Source organism: Temnothorax curvispinosus, unplaced genomic scaffold (assembly GCF_003070985.1).
Source record: "Temnothorax curvispinosus isolate PA1 unplaced genomic scaffold, ASM307098v1 QBEX01001628.1, whole genome shotgun sequence".
NCBI lineage: Eukaryota > Metazoa > Arthropoda > Insecta > Hymenoptera > Formicidae > Temnothorax > Temnothorax curvispinosus.
Window position 1 is genome coordinate 66,204 of NW_020211408.1, and position 16,639 is coordinate 82,842.

General features: G+C 44.8%; 1 protein-coding gene across 2 annotated transcripts in view; it reads right to left on the bottom strand.

The window, feature by feature from the left end:
• The window catches only part of LOC112466999 (segmentation polarity homeobox protein engrailed-like), a 66,752-nt gene extending 50,326 nt beyond the window's left edge, over positions 1 to 16,426 (bottom strand). For both annotated transcript variants that reach the window (XM_025035416.1, XM_025035407.1), the window contains exon 1: positions 14,082 to 16,426. In XM_025035416.1, the coding sequence (XP_024891184.1) occupies positions 14,082 to 15,474 (1,393 nt within the window). In that variant the 5' untranslated portion in view covers positions 15,475 to 16,426. The remainder of the gene's footprint in view (positions 1 to 14,081) is intronic.
• Positions 16,427 to 16,639: the final 213 nt, after the last annotated feature.

The window sequence follows — 16,639 nt, forward strand, 5'->3', positions numbered from 1 at the left end:
ACACACACACACACACACACACACACACACACACACACACACACACATTTCGAGTAATACATTCTCGAAAATATGTGCCGTGAGACTGACCAGGTTCTAGCGCACGCTCGGGTGAGACTGAGACATTTATTAACAATGTTACGAGCAACGTTATACTTCAGGGCCACTAACTGTTAGCGTTATATAAATTTTTAAGATTGCTTTACTTAGATCGCCGTGTGTCACCGAGATAGGCACGCAAACCCGGAATTATACATAACTTGTTTTCCTCGAGGCTGTTAAGTTATTTTTGCGATACCGTAATTGTCTTATGACTTCAGTATCATTCCACACGATCGAGCCACACGATTCAACTTTTGCGAAACATATCTCACTGCATCTCACGTTCGCGTAACGCGTTTTGCAAGAATGCGAATTGTAGATATAACGTGACTTTCTTGTTACACTCGCGACATGGATTCTTTCGAGATTACAAATTGCTTTTGCAAGCTGGAAAATCTTTGGGGTGCCGAATGAGGAAAGTCCCCCTCTGAACCTCTATAAATTCATTAAAGCAAACCCTTCGACAGTGTGTCGCGCTTCGCAACGTCGATCGAATTCCAGGCATAGTCGCCACGAGGGTGAGCGGGGTCTTTTTTTCACACCACGTGTCCCGCCCGGGTTTACGTAGGGTACAGTAAGTAACCCTGTCGTGGTATCTGCAGTTGATTTATATTGTATCCATTCTTCTCTTCAAAAGCGTTAAAGCGGACGCATTTTTTAGTTATCTCAAATTTCTATCATGCGTAACGTTGTTTCGACATAATTAGGGTGTACGTAATATTTGTGATAAACTTAAGATAATTTCACACGTATATAGAATGGCTCAGACTAACGATTCAATTTTTATTCACAACGATGCTGCTTTTACGCGTTCACGACGCTCGAACGTTTAAGTTCAGGTCGATCCGTAAAATCGGTCGTCCACGCAAAACGCTACTTAGCTACTTTAGCGGTCAGATAATCTCCGATACTTTATGCTCCTCCACCTTCACTCTCCCACATCTCTCGCGTGTAGGCATCGCGGGTTCAAAGCCGTAAACGTGTCTCTCGCGATGCGGCGATGTCTGGAAGAAGGCAACGAGAATCACGAACGAAAAGTAACGAAGTCGTACGCGGGCGGGGGATACGTGATCAAGCAGGGAGGAGGGAGGAGGTAAAGAGAGAAAGAGGTTTGCGGTAATTACGTAAGAGAATCAATTAAGCACGCGAATACCTGAAGAGCTATACCCATGCATCCACCTACCTACCTACCAAGAGTTATTAATGAACTCGTCAGATATCCGTTAAACGTTCCCAGCTCGATCGTGTGGCCTCTTTCTCCTCTCTCATCCTCTCTCATCTTCCCTCCCTCCTCCCTCCCTCTCTCTCTTTTTCTTTCTCTCTCTTTCGTACGATTATTCGTAGGTCCACCGCCGTTACTTTATAGGCAACGAGGACGAATCGGTAATTAATATTAGAGCTCACGATGGTGGAGGGCGGATTGCCGAGGTCTTTAGTGGATGGGCCACTAGGGTGGGCCCATCCGGTGGCGCCGCCCTTGATTTATCAAGGGGGTGTCTACGTAGATAGATCGGGGGTTTATCTTATTTCCACGCTGAGAACACTTAAGCTTATTGGATTTTATGGTAAACAGCGTCGCTCGGTGGAAGATCGTAACTGCCGCGGGAAGTATTGGGTTGTAAAATGACGTGCTCCGCTCGAGCGAGTTTTGTTGTTTTCCGGTCGAGGATCATTTCCGTTAGGTTCGTAAAATTAGTCGAGCCGGCGCAGAGGAGACTATGTGCGAGGATCGGTTTACAGACAGTGGCGGTTTTCTTACCAGCTGCATTTCGATCCGAATGACACTCTCGCACTAAACACCCTCTCAAAGATTAACGCTCGAGTACTTGGCTATTTTCACACGAGCCTCACGGTCGTTAACTCTGGCCGAAAAACACCGCACGAATTTCTCTCTGCTTATACTTAAGCGCGCGAAGCTCCATGAACCACGCAACTTCTGACGGGCGAGCGCTATATAATGAATTCCGCGATTGTGCAAAGCCCGTATCTCGCGCGGTAATGCGTTTAGATAATTTAGATTAGATAATCGGCGGGATAATCGTGCGTTTATATACCGCGCGTATTCAGTTGCAGCGCAATTATCTTCCACGGGCCGGTACGGTCGTGATTAATCGAGACGCGTCCATGAATTTATGGATTTCATTTAATATCTCAATGCGCGCCGGGGAAAGTATAATTGAAACACGGCCTTGCCGATTGAAAGGCAAGCATCGGGAATGAGCCGGGAATTAAAAGGTACTTAACAGTATGACAAAGTAATTAACCATAAAGAGAAACTTTAATCAGATAACGTACCGCAGGGCGCGTAAAGTTGACTGCACTTCGCCACGAACTCACGACGTGAGTGCAATGGTATAAATCTTACGTGTTTCTTTTACAAGCTCACGGAACGTTCAGTTACATTTTATAATAGCGATTGTAACACGCTCGTCAGAAATATTATTAACAATTCAATCCCAGAAAACGGACCGCACATTAACATTACGCATATATGTAGTCGTCATCTGTCTCTTGATCATTTTCCAATCATTAATCATGATGGCATGAAGATAAGAAAAAGTTTATATCGCGTGTGTATACGCATAATTCATAGTAACATTATTTTTTTTCTGAAGATAATTAAATTCCAAAGAGGTAATAAAATTCATATCATAAATCGACGAGATGTAAATCCCCGTATGACCTAACTTGGAGATAATAATCGTTGAAGAAATCGTTGTTTCTTGCGAGATAAGTGTGTAAACGAGATAGCGAAGAGAAGTTTCAACTCGCTACGAGGCTCGGAGTTCGGAGGAAGACACATTCTGCTGACACATGTGTGCAAAACGTCTCGACGTCGGCGAGCTGGAGCAAAATGACGTAACGATACCTCGCTAACGACGTAAGCGAGATCCTCGGCGAGCGAGATCCACGTCGATCCACAAAGAAACGCAGGAGGATGCCATCCTAATCGCTCGAGCGACGGTAGGGTCGATCACACGCATACGCGTACGCGGAACACGCACACGTATACGTCCACGGTCTCTCCTTCTTCCGCGCGCGTTATCTCTCCCTCGCTCTAACGACCAGTCAGTCACTCCGGGGATAAATTATAGCCGTACGGAAGGAACAGCGGCCGGTTTTTCGGGCCCGGTAGTGTGGGTGGGCCCGTCGTGTCTTCTCGAGCGAGTATACGTACAGAATGATATGCGCGTGCGAACGCGATTACATACGCGCAATACACTTACGTACAATCGTCGCGTGATATAGCCGAGCAACAAATTTCCACCTGACTACCAGCTAACGATCACCGCGTGATCACCGCGATCGGATATTTTTGATCTTGCCAGCGGCTTTTTGTTTCGGCTTCCGCGAACTTGCCCGACCGGTTACGACTTTCCTCTCGATTAAAGTTACCATCCCTTTCGTTTCGCGGTAGTACGTCATCCGTCATTGTGCGCGCCGATCTTGTCGCACTGTCAGCGACACGTGAAATACGCATAGCTCAGTGTCGATGATGCAAGCGATGATGCTTCTTGCGTCGCCGCGGTTTTTCGCGTCGCCGCCGCAATTTCGCGCGATGGTATGCCCGTGATAATTGACGAAAGGAAGTGTTCCTGCGTGCCGCGGGACGTCATTCGAATTCCAGCTACTCGAACTTAACCATTTCTTCCTGTGCAGCCGGGCACCTACTGTTCGCGGAAGAGCAAGGCTGAAAAATTTTATCACTGTTGTTAAATACTATCCGATCTTCGAGTTGTAAAAAATGAATTATTAAATTCTCAGAAATTAAATTACAATCAGCAGTTCGCGCGAAAGTTAGTGAAACGAATCTAACGCTCATTAACGTGTACAGCTACAAATTGCGTTGGGCTTCGCGTTGACATGCCTCCTTAGATTTGTGGGATAATTTAACACTTTCTAGGAAAACACAGTTCCGCCTGTCTGTCCTACGGTTAACAACGTATACGACGCGCAAAGTATTATGCGTGTCATACGCATTAGTTTACTTTGCGCGCCCTTAGGGGACTGTTATATTTTCTTTTACAAAATATACGTATTATACGCGCGTATCATGTGATACAGCTGAAATGAGAGTTGAAAAGCAATTGGTCACGCTACGAGTAAATATCGCTCATGAATAAATAGTACGAATGAGAGACATTAAGAGCCAGGAATTTTTATTGCAGGTTGCGATAATTGACGGTTCGGCCGTAATGCACGATTGTGTCCACATTCGCGTTTGATAATGAAGAAACTGTCGTTACACTCATAAAGTACACGTATTTTTCTAGATATTGTCATTATACGCCGCTCTCGCGTGCGCTGGTGCGCCAAAACGCACGGAGTTTGTATCCTATATCTGCTATTGCTAATAATTTCCTCAATCTCGTTAACAATGAGACACGCAACACTTCGCGGCGCACGCAAATGAACCGGACCATCGTACGATTGCGAGACGCATTTTTTGACTTCGCTCGTCTTCCACGAAGTCGTCCGACCGGTTGCCTCCTGCCTTCCATAAATATTCTACTCCCTCGTCGTAATGATGTCATCCATTACCACTACCGCAGTCTTTTTTATCGTATTATCGATGAACGAAATATAGATATCTTCGAGGCGAATGGCAGTTAATATGATAAGTATAATTAAGAACGGTGTCTGGAATACCTGATCGTTTTCTTTTCGCTACCTTGCGCTTTCAAAAGTTGTCGATAAAAATGTATTCGTCGTACATAACGCTAGGCTTGTAATGGAATCTATTAATTTCGTATTTATGATTTAAAACGGTTCCTTTAAGAAAAATAAAAGACATTCACCTCAGTGAAAAAAATCGGGTTTTATATCTACAATTTAGAATGATATGGTTTACCCGCTGGCACGTTTTACACTTTCGTATAATTAGACTTATGTAAACATTAGCGTGTACTGATATGCAGGATACTAGCGCCCGATTATAGATGGGCGTAAACAAGTCCGATTATCTCTCTCACCGGAGGCAACGCAACGGCGTTTAGTGTGTGTGTCAGAGTGTCGAGCAATCTACCTATCTGTTTGTAAATTTATAAGTACCGTACGAAATGGCGACGTTAGATCTCGCGCCGAAATGTTTCGCGCGACAACAACAGGACGTGTATTTCCTTAATACAGTCGTCACGCGCAAGAAGAAGGCAAACGAGGCGGTAGACAGATACTTGGAGAGAGAGAGAGAGAGAGAAAGAAAGGGAGAGAGTCGTGGCTTTTCCACTGGCATGCTGCTAATAATTTACCGAATCTCCCGACGACGGTGTGCCACGTGTCGCCGCGGCGCGGGCGCGGCGCCCCATAGGAATACCGCGTGCCCGAAGAATCCGTGACGCGGCCCACCCACGTACACGTGTAAAGACCCTTGCTTTCAACGCAACGGTACCGCACAATGTGTACTCCGAGCCTCGCGAGAGTGAACGAACGAGTGAACGAACGGACGAACGCATATGTTTGTGGCAGAGACGAAGATGCGTTCATCTCGTCTACGACAGGACCACTTCCGGTTCGCATTTGCGCGCTCGAGCGCTTCCTCGTTGCAGAGCCATGTCTGCTGAGAGGCCACAATATGATTGACATGCTCTGGATGGTCAACCGTGTCTCATGCTCGATGTAAGAGACTTGGCTAATCGACGCTAGTCTCATTTCGGGGATGTAGGCGTTTTGTGTGTACTGTCATTAGTACATTATATCATTATATCATTATATCGAGTGGCAGCAAGTATAATTGTGATTGATATCTATAAGTAACTGTTAAAATGATGAATTAAAATACCTGGAAGCTCCAAGTACGATGTTTGACCCTCTTTATCCACAGCGCTATACAAAAGATTTAAATAAATCAAGAAAATTTTTAAAAGTGCTGTGTATTATTACATGTCTAATAATAATTTAGCAAAAAAGATGGAAAAAATAGATCTCTTGCGTATTCGTGCGGATAATATATGTATCGAGTATTGCGACTAGTTGGGATTGATCAAGTTTCTCGCGGCTCCTAATATAGTAACTTAATGCTGGTAGACACGCGCATGGACGATTTTCATTTTATACAATGAGCGCAAATGAGAGAGCATGTCCGATACGTGTAAAACCACTGCCGTCCGATGTAAGCGTATTATAATGTACGTCGTTGTGACATATTCGGTGACTTACGTGACTGCGAGCTGAATTAGCTGCGCCCAGTTACAAGGCAGGGACGTAAAGACGCGATCATTATGTCGTAGTCTTGGAGCGACGACAGGTCCACTTTCGTGGTCTAAGCACTTTCTCCTCTCGTGAATTATTCGCCATGAAGAGCCTGACGTGTTTCGTTCGAACACGGCTACGAAAAGCCGTTTCCACAAAGGTTTAACCTAAGCGCTAGATACAAACGCGAATAGGTCCGATCCGGACTTTTGAAAACGTTTTAGAAAGCGAACTAGCTTCTTGAGTTAATAACATTTATTCGGGTCAATCGACGTCGTCATGTCCACATACCATTGTCGAATGTTAAGCGTGAATTTGTACCGCGCGCCGTTGTTGGCGACAACGGCCATTTAAAGCGCGTCCGTTATTCCGGCGCGCATTCACGACCACTTCGATGTGTTCGTACGAGACCGGGGAGGTGATTGATGTCCTCCAGAAGGCACAATCAACCAAGCGCGTTCTACCGAAGCAAGGAAACACACTACCGTCTTCAAAACCACGATTCGAAAAATTTAGTAACAAGCGGAGATTTATTTTGTCATTTGCAGTTTCCGCTTTGAGGGTTTTGTAGTGAACATACAATATTAATGCGGCAAATCACATTTTGCGATATAAGGAATATAAAATTATTTTATATTCCTCTTACATGTTCTTAGGATTAACAAATATGGAATCCGATGGCGTCCGTTGTACGGCGAGATCAATGTACGAGATCAATTTTGTTCCGCGACGTAATTCTGTGATTGTAAGCTACGGCGATCATTGAACACGATTCTCCGAACGAGCCATTCCCAAATAGAGCTTCCACGAATTTACTGCACGTGTAACGCAGTGATCGGGGGTTCTACGCGTGTAAAACGGTTAGGTATAAGAATTCGTGATTGGTGTCAGGCGCGGGGTAATTTCCGTCTATAAAGGCGTACGACAAACAGCTTCCTCCCGCTAGACACCTACGCCCGCGTGATGGTCTTATTGCTACGCGTGTAAATCTTGCGGATGTGACCGATAAGACAACATCGAAATAGACGAGATAGATAAAAAAGAATTGTCCGTCCGTTCTTCGACAAAGTAATCCGTTTCTAATTCCGACGGCTATCAACAAAATTTTGCGACAAAAATACATAAATTGACTGATACGTTAAGCGCCGTTAAAAATGTATATTATTTGACACAATAGGGGTATTCAAATAAGTTAGAGTTTAACGGTTTGACAGGTTATGTCGGGTTAAAGTCGGGTAAAAAGTTAATTTTTACACTTTTAATCCAAAGATTAATGTGATAGGTTAATGTGTCACTTATGTATTTTGCATAACCTTAAAGAGTAGCGCCCCCAAAGTTAATTAATTAACTTTTTACTCGACTTTAACCCGACATAACCTGTCAAACCGTTAAACTTTAACTTATTTGAATACCCCTATTGATTAAGAGGCCGAATTAGAATGTAAAAAAAGATTAATCGGTGTCCAACACATAGGTTGAATTATGTAAACTAAAATGAAATGTTTTTTGCGAAATCTTAAAAATTAGTAAACAGATGTTTAAATTAATTTTCTAAATTAGCATTCTAAATTAGTATAAATAATTAATCCGTATAGATGTATAATTATAAGTTAAAATTGAATGTCACATTTTTAACGAAAAATATTAAAGGAATATAATCCTACGATAATGCGGATCTGTCATTCTGTTAATGCTAGAATGGATTGTGATGAGTGCGCGTTTTGCCGATCCGAGCTGCAATTTCCTTTCACTGATAGATTCTTTATGCCTTCCTAGATATCGATTAGCGGCGAACTCAATTTCTAAACGCGTAATCGGCCGCGTGTGCCTCGCATTACACCTACGGATTGCCTGTCTGTCAATCCCGAGGCTCATTAGCGGGCTCGGTATATACGTTTCTTTCTGCCGTTTATTAACCGCCAGAGATTATCCCGATATAGCGATAGGCCGCACACTATCCACCTGGCGTAAACAATTTCTAATTGAAAACGCCACTCGCAACGTCTCTTTGTGCTTGTTCCACTAGCATTTCAGATAATATATTTAGCTGGCACCGTTATCGCGTCGCGCAATATCGCACGCTCATCATTCTCCCATCGACATCGGCTTTTAATTACTTATTAACTGCTAATATATTATCCAGAAGATCGATGGCTGATCAAATGCCTTGAAATCCGTGAAAGGTTACCTATAACTCGCGTCTCGTTACAGCTACCGCGCGTGAATCATTTCAATCGTGGCAGCGGTTTCGCAAATTTTCACGTTAACGAGATATTAGACATTTACATGCCATTTTAAACCGTATGAAGTGCCCTATCAATATATATGTATGTACAAGCAAAAGTGTAGACAGTACTTATGGGGGAGTTCGAACGAACGTAAACATTACAATCGTCTTTCATCACAATTGGCTCACTTATACATTTAGAGCAAGTTTTTTATCGCCTTTCAAGACGGCTCGTTGAATTCGCAAGCATTTTTCGCATTTCATATCGGAGGAGGATCATACCTGATCTCTGATCAGCGAACGAGAACAATGAGACACAGACGCCGTACAGAATAAGGCGCTTATCTCGTCGTCGACTGCGTAAAAGCCTCGCTTCGTGCCAAGTTACGACCATAAGTCAGCGGATATTAGAATGGCAAAGAGAGGCACATACCGGGACCACGCAACACACACAGCAAATGGATCCCCTGTGGTGTGTTATCCGCCGTCTACGCGGTCTGCTAATCGCGATGCAGCAACTTGCGCGGTCGAGAAGACTCCCCGGCGTAACGACATCTCGGGATGGTTGACTTATATTGACTTAGCTATTAATTAATTCTACGGTGACAACATGTAACGCGAGTCGACGACACGCGAATGTCAGAAAACAACATGCAAATATTAAACGTGAGACGTTAATCTAAGAAGAGAGAACATATCAAAAGAGCTGTAAGTTTGAAACAAGACGGATTGACAGTTTTAGGTCGTGCGATATGATCTTTTCATGTTAAAGTGATGTAAAATTATTCGGGTTGTATTAAGCTTTTTATTATTGAGAACCAATTTTAATCTTTTTCCAGCATGATAATTTATCTTTTTTGCACTGATAATTGTATCTTCTTTCCATCGTGATGTCTAATTATGGTCGATGTTTTCCTCGAAGCTGCTCTGCAGTCGCGTACTTTAATTGCCTACTTGGCTCCAATCAATGCACAAAGTCTCAAAAGCTATTAATTATTTCGCACCGGTACATACTCATCGCGCACATTAACAGCTTTGCACTTGTCTCGACAGAATTTTGAACAACCTCTAGCATCGTGCGTTAAATGATGCCTTCAAATACGCCGTCTCCTATGATTATTTGACGCTTTTTTCCAACTAATTGTAAGATTCAATTTTCTATATGTGCGTGGCCAAGAAAAAATTTGATCCGCGCGATAGACCGCGGATGATAATATCGGATAAGAATGATAATACCGAAGTCATTAATATATCGTTAGGTAGGATTTCATTCGGATGATGCAACATTCTCAAACGAACGTAACACTCGTTCTCATTTTATGCCTTCGGGACATCGTTTTTTCGCTGCTGTCGCTTCTGCCCGGTGAAACGGAAGCTGCCCTGTGGTTGTTACGTAATTAACAGACGCGGAATTGACAGACAATTATCTCAATGTAGATATAATGATAGTGTCCCGGCATCACGACCGCAGCAGCTCTTCCGTACCTCAGCTCTACCTCAGCGATAAAGATACATTTCTTCCGCTTTGTAATCGCACGTATACGCAGGCATTTTCAGATTAATCTTTCGAATCTATTTCCTTTCTTCGAATGTAATATGCAGATCTTCAACTCGTCCTCGTGTCGAGAGCATCGCAATCTAAGACTCGAGAGAAGTACGAACAACTAGCAGCGCCGTTTCTTCCAAGCTGAAATGCAACGAGACGCTTGTCTTATCTGAAAATTCACGTTACGATATCTGGAGCGCGAACGGAAGCCATTCATAGGTTTTGTAACCGCCTCCGGGGCCGCTGTACGTGGCTGCTGTACACGGCTCCTCCAGCCGTGTGGGTTTGTTATCGTGTCCAGCCGTGGAGAACGAGAAGCACCTTCGATTTAACCCTAATAAGATCGATGGATCCCGCGAGACCGCCCGATACGGAGCCAGCGCGCTCGGTTACACACGTATGCCAATTGTATGTATGTACGTATATCGGTACTCCCGTCCAATCGATCGAGTATACGAAGAAACGAGAGAGAAAGAGAGAGAAAGAAAAAGAGAGAAACCGAGTGGAGCCACGGGAACCAGGTCCGCGAATTAATCCCTCTCTTTATCTCACCGCGAACATTTCGTTAAGGCTTGATGTATCGCCATATAACGCACGCTGCTTTTTACCGATCGCCGATCGTTCCTTTAATTATGCAACGTGCCGATCCCATTCGCCGACTAATAATGACGAACAAGTACCGGATCGTTCTCGTTCCTTTCTTCGGGACAGAACGGGGGATTGTTTCTTAAACGCGAATATAACGCAACCACCTTTCGCGCGGAACAATTCGACAGTGTTTTAGGTTTCGCGTGATGCAGCGAGATCCTACCAAATTGACGGCCACGTTAATCACGCGAACGATTCGTCGATCGCTGTTTCATTCCCGTTTAGGACACGCGTTGCAACACGCGTTCTCCCCGCCGCGACACGCAACGAGTTTAATGCGTTCGTGCGTGACAATACCCATTGGGTATCGCCAATAAAGCGTTCAGCCTGCGAATTTTTCAAATTCTCAACCGCGTGATACGCGGAGCCCGCGACTAGTACGCGGGACAGCTGTGCTGTCCTTTTCCGACGGTGCCCCGCGGCACCAGTTTGAGCCTCGTTAACGGGAACTCGCGTCCGTGCGCGCGTATCCGAGGTCGAGGCAACTAATTAGCCATAACTTTCCGTAAATGGATTTTAGCGCGCGATACCGCCGGCTTTATTGCACCTCGCGGTCGCGCTTGTTGCCTGAGAGTGCCGGTCCACAGGACGTATCGGTCCGCGTCCGATTCGGTCCGATCGGAAGATCGCGACTATTCGGCAACTGTTATGGATTACTTAATTATGCAATATTCTGGAGCGCCTGGTCTTATCGACGCGGACCTCGTTCCCTTTCCGCATCAGCGGGACAGGCGATAAGCACAAACGCGCCGCTTGATCGATCGTCGTCATGAACTTTCCCACGTTACGATTACGAAATGCAATTTGCTCTAGAATGGTAACGCGCACTCGTAACGGCCGATGTTAATCTTATTATTTTTTTCTTATCTAGGTTGCAGACTTCGCGCGACAGCTGTTGATGAAGTTTCATTAAATAAAGTGATCTGTAATCAATAAGCAACTGTTATCGTCTTATATGAGCATCAAAGAACATGAGATAGTAATTCGATTACTAACTTTTATAAATCATTTAATTTTTATAAGGTAAACAAAGTGATTAATGTTATTTTATTAATATGACCCGAAATATTTTAGAGTTTTGAGAAAATTCTTCTAAAAAGAGTTCAATTTCTTATATGACATTTATCCATTATAAAATACATTTATACTGTAGTGCTTAAGATCCTTTATTGCGTATAGTATTTATAGACGTCGATAAATAGCTGATAACGAGTCAGGAATTTTGTTTCGTGTCTAATTATCGCGGGTGTAAAAGTCCCGGTGCGTGTGATCAGCATACGATTAGATTCGTTTGCCCCTTTTATTCTGGACTCTCCGTCAATGCGGATACGCATTTAGAAATTGCCAGCCTTGTCGCGACCGTATCGCGCTTATTCACCGGATATTAATGCACGCGAACGCGCGAAAAGAATAACTCGTGGATACCGTCGACCATGATATCAATGAACTCGCCGCACGAGAGTAGCACGCGCAATTACGGTAATTAGATTTTATAGCAGTCGTTTTAACAACTCGCTTCTTATCTACCCGTCGCGGAATTACGCGTTGTAAAGACATAATAGGAAAAGGTGATCCAATAATATCTCTCCTGGCAAGAGTATTTATCTATTCGTCACGGTGTTTGGTGTAATGAACAGCCCTGACGGCGATACATTACGATTATAAAGTTCGCGCGTTTGATAAAATGCCGTAATGCAATGAGCAGTTTTCACTTTAAAAAGATGTTATCGCGCAGAGCGAGATATTTAACCGACGAGATACGGAAATACGTATTATCGCGAAATGTTAACAGCCCGATAATTCATAGATGCACGTGAGAGTGTGTTGCAACAATTTATAATTCTGAAGTACAAATCGCGCTATCGGGTGTAATATGAGGGTATGAAGTGCACGTCGTATATAATAATATAAAATATATGTAAAGCGCAACGCGAAGATAAATGTATTTATCAATTATATAAATTTATCGATCGAATTTTTGCGCAACAACGTCGAGTCTTGGATCCGTCTAGAAAATTGTTACTCGGGTACCAGGTGAGAAATGGCTACGCTTGATTTATGAGGCAGAGAGCGGCTATTTCTCCGACTGCTTAACTATTGTTTCCTGACAATAAGCGTATATCAGATATGAATGACACGAAGAAACGTTCTCTATCATTCATCAAGCTGGCACTCGGCCGGGAAGTAAAGTAATTACACGTTTTCCTGTGTCACTTGAAAGGACCATCTATCTGCGCGATGCTGCAAAAAAGCGGTAATAATACCGACATACTTCTTTCGAAAAGCAGATGATAATTAACTGTCCGATCAATAGCGTAAGGTGCCGTGATACATAGCGGTTCGTTAAAAATAAGTTTTACACAGTCGAATCGTCCACGTGTTGTACGATTGTGTACTTTTAATATCCTCCGACGATAAATCATATTTTTGCCGATAAAATATGCGCTAATATATGTTGCTTAAATTACTGATAAGATCTTAAATTATTTGCTATATTACAAGGATAGGTTCCATATGACATTGAGGAACTGTTTTGTTATTATGAATTGCGAGATTATTTTAATTTCCGCACTTCCAAACGCGTTTATATATTTATACAGTTGCACCAATTTCGCCTATCAAGGCAAATCGTAATTAATGTGTGTATATGCTACACGTTTCCCTAATTAATTATTATTTGAAAAACGTGACAGCCGGTTTCACGAATAAACAATGTATTACACGTCAATCGTGATAGTAGTAAATTGCAGCCGTTTTACAAACGCTTTCTCGCACAATGGCGAGAAGCATTTTCTTCAGTGCTAAATATTTCTTCTCTGACTAACAAAAATTTTTACATTTGGCATTTACAGCCGTTATATACTCCTAATGAGAGAGTCTAGCCACGCGGATTGGGCAATCCCACTCGAACAATGAATGCGTAAAACCTGTTTCGCCATTTGAAAACATTCCGCAATTAACTTCTTCGAATATTAACTACGCGAAACCGCGAACTTCTGCGCTAGACAAACAATGGCTGTAAATTTTGATCAATCATATTATTATGCGGCATATATTTACCGTTACGCTTTCATACGAAAGACTGTATAAAATACCCGGAATTTTAATGAGATCGTAACATGCGGATTGTCTGTCATATTTCAACGACGATGTAAATCATCGTCTCTGTTGTGACAAATCGAAGCTTCGTCGTCGTGACGCATTACATAGGCGATTGCCAAAGATATCATTGATTATAACACATGTCAATAAATAACATTCTCGAATGATTCATAAAATAAAATGACATGAGGCTACATGAAGCGAAAACAAAAACGAATTTGCATAACTCAGTACACGAATATTGCTCAAATAATATTGATAACTTACCCGAGGAAGGCCTGTCCGAGTATCTGGTGCAGTAGACCCACGCTGGCCACAACATCTTCCCAGGATCGGTCCCGGTTGTTCCAGTCGAGTTGGACGTTGGGTTCCCAGCCGAAACACCGGTGGGGGAGGCGTTGGTTGTCGTCGTCTCTGAGCTGCTCCTCTCGGAAGCGTCGGAGGACGACTCTAGAAAATCCTTTGTCAGATCGATCGGCCTCGACGACACTTTCTTAGGCCGGGACTTCTTCAGGGAGATAGGATCCGTGATCCTTCTACCAAAGTCCGCCTTCAGAATATTATCTATGCTGAACTTTAGGCCCGCCTGATGCTGCAGGTTGTTGTTGTTGTTATTGTTATTGTTGTTGTGATGATTGCCGTTGTTACTGGTGCCAATGCTGTTTTGCACGCCGTTCGCGGCGGGCAGGGTGCGTCCGTTCTCCTCCCTGGCGCCGGGCGAAGCCGGGCTCCCGGAATCCCGTTGCAGAAGTTTGCTGACCGAGAGCCGATGTTGGTGCACCGAATTCGCCGGTACGTGCTGCACCTGCGAGCCCTGATGCAGATGCGTGTGGGCGTTCGCGTGATGCAGATGCTGACTGTGATGCGGTATCAACGAGGTAGTTTCCCGCAGGTCTCGGCAAGCGGCGGGATGCAGAACGGGCGTCGTCGCTTGGAGTCCGGTGACCGTCATGGCCGACGGCGGTGACAACGAGAGTCTCGTTACCAGAGGAACGCTTATTGGTGTACGATGTAACCTTTCCACGGTGGGATAAACGATTTCGTGGCCCAGGCCGTGCTGAACTCGCGCCGGATAGTCGGAAATATCAGGTTCCCTAGAGGAGTATCGGGTAAGGAGGTGTTGTTGATGACTGGATTGGTATCTAGGTACGATAGCCTCTTGTATAGCTTCTGGCCGACCGGGGGACGAGGCGGTAGCCGACGAGGAAGCCGGAGATCTGACGGAAGACGCCGTAGGAGATGACGGTGGTTGACTGTAACCGGGCGGGCTCGGTGCCGGTACGTGATTACTGGACGTACGCTGATAATACAAATCGTTGCAGCTGGTGGAGCTGGACGGCGATGGCGTCGCCGACGTTCGCGTGTTCTCCTCGTCTCGGAACTCGCCCCGGCTACTCGCGGACTCCTGGTCGTACCTCATGGAGCCGCACACGCGCACTCCGACTACGCTAGTTGGCGTCGGTTCGCTGCCAACGCTCAACACCTCGCTCGTGTCGCTCTCGCAATCGCTCTCCGCGTTGTTGCACTCCATCCCCCGCGTCTGATCCCGTTTCTCCGCATCGTCCGGGTCCTGATCCAACCGCGAGATCAGGTGGTTCGGCCTGACATCCGGATCCGATGAGTCCAGACCCATTGGTGCCTCCGGAAGAGTACTCGACATCTTTACCCGAAGAAACACCCACCTCGCACAGTGACAAACTTAGTCTTCTTGATCCGATCACAATGGAACTTTCGTAGGCCGTGTTTTCATGATGCCCTCTTCTCCCCGAAACTTCTTCAAATTAATCGTAACTCTCTTTTGATTCTAGACATCATTTTTAATTATCTATCCTACGGAAGTGATCCGTCTAGCATTGATGGATGGTGTCATCTTCATATTTGTATATTTGTCATTATCTGGTCCAGTTTCACGATTTTTTTTTAACATACATGGTTGATTAACAAGATCATACCTAACAATTCAGGATGATCCTCTTGCTGGGAGAATTTTTCTTCACAATTTCACACTTCTGACGTTTATATCGACCTCTCACGAGTACTATCACCGGCTAAACCGTAGTCTCACTCGGTTTCATTCCGACGGACAGTTACGCGGACTGTTTCAGTCAATGTTTATGTTTCATTTCACTTTCATCCTCGATTTGTTCTTCGTCGTAGGCTTTTTGGCGATGTTTACACCATAAGTTACTTCGAACAAGTTTGTTGCTCATCTGTGGTACAAATAACCTAAGTTGGAATTCCTGGAACGCAATCGTGACGGTCTGTCGTCGCCCACAAAACGTAGCCCTTCAAAGTCCTCGCTGTTCTAGTCTAATACGATGCACTCTCACATATTCTTAGAACCTCGACCGGTTGGACGTTCTTTAAACGCCATACAAAGATCACTGACGTTCTCAACGCGACGGCGATGCATCGAATGTGTCCCCGTTGTATCAACTAGTCCACGGATCAGGACAGAAATAACGACTGCGACGAAGGTAGGAACGTCAGAGTTCAGTGGATCGCTCCAAGTGGATCGCGCCGGTGAAAACGTGGAGTCCTTCGCGGCGCTGGTAGACGCGGGTTTCGACGGAGCCGTAGTGCGACGCCGTGAAACCGGACCGGGCCTGGTTGTCCAGTTGGTTGCCGCGGAACGTCTGCGGCGAGGAAGCGGCGGGAGGGCTCGCGATGGGCGTTTCTGGGTGTAGACCTGTACGCGTCCACGCCTCCGAAGGTGACTCCGAAGGGACGAGGACGCGGGTGAGGGATTCGATCGCTCGACATCTGGCGGCTGACACGCAAACACGCCGCACCGAAACGCCCTAACTCGCCCCCACTCGAGCGTG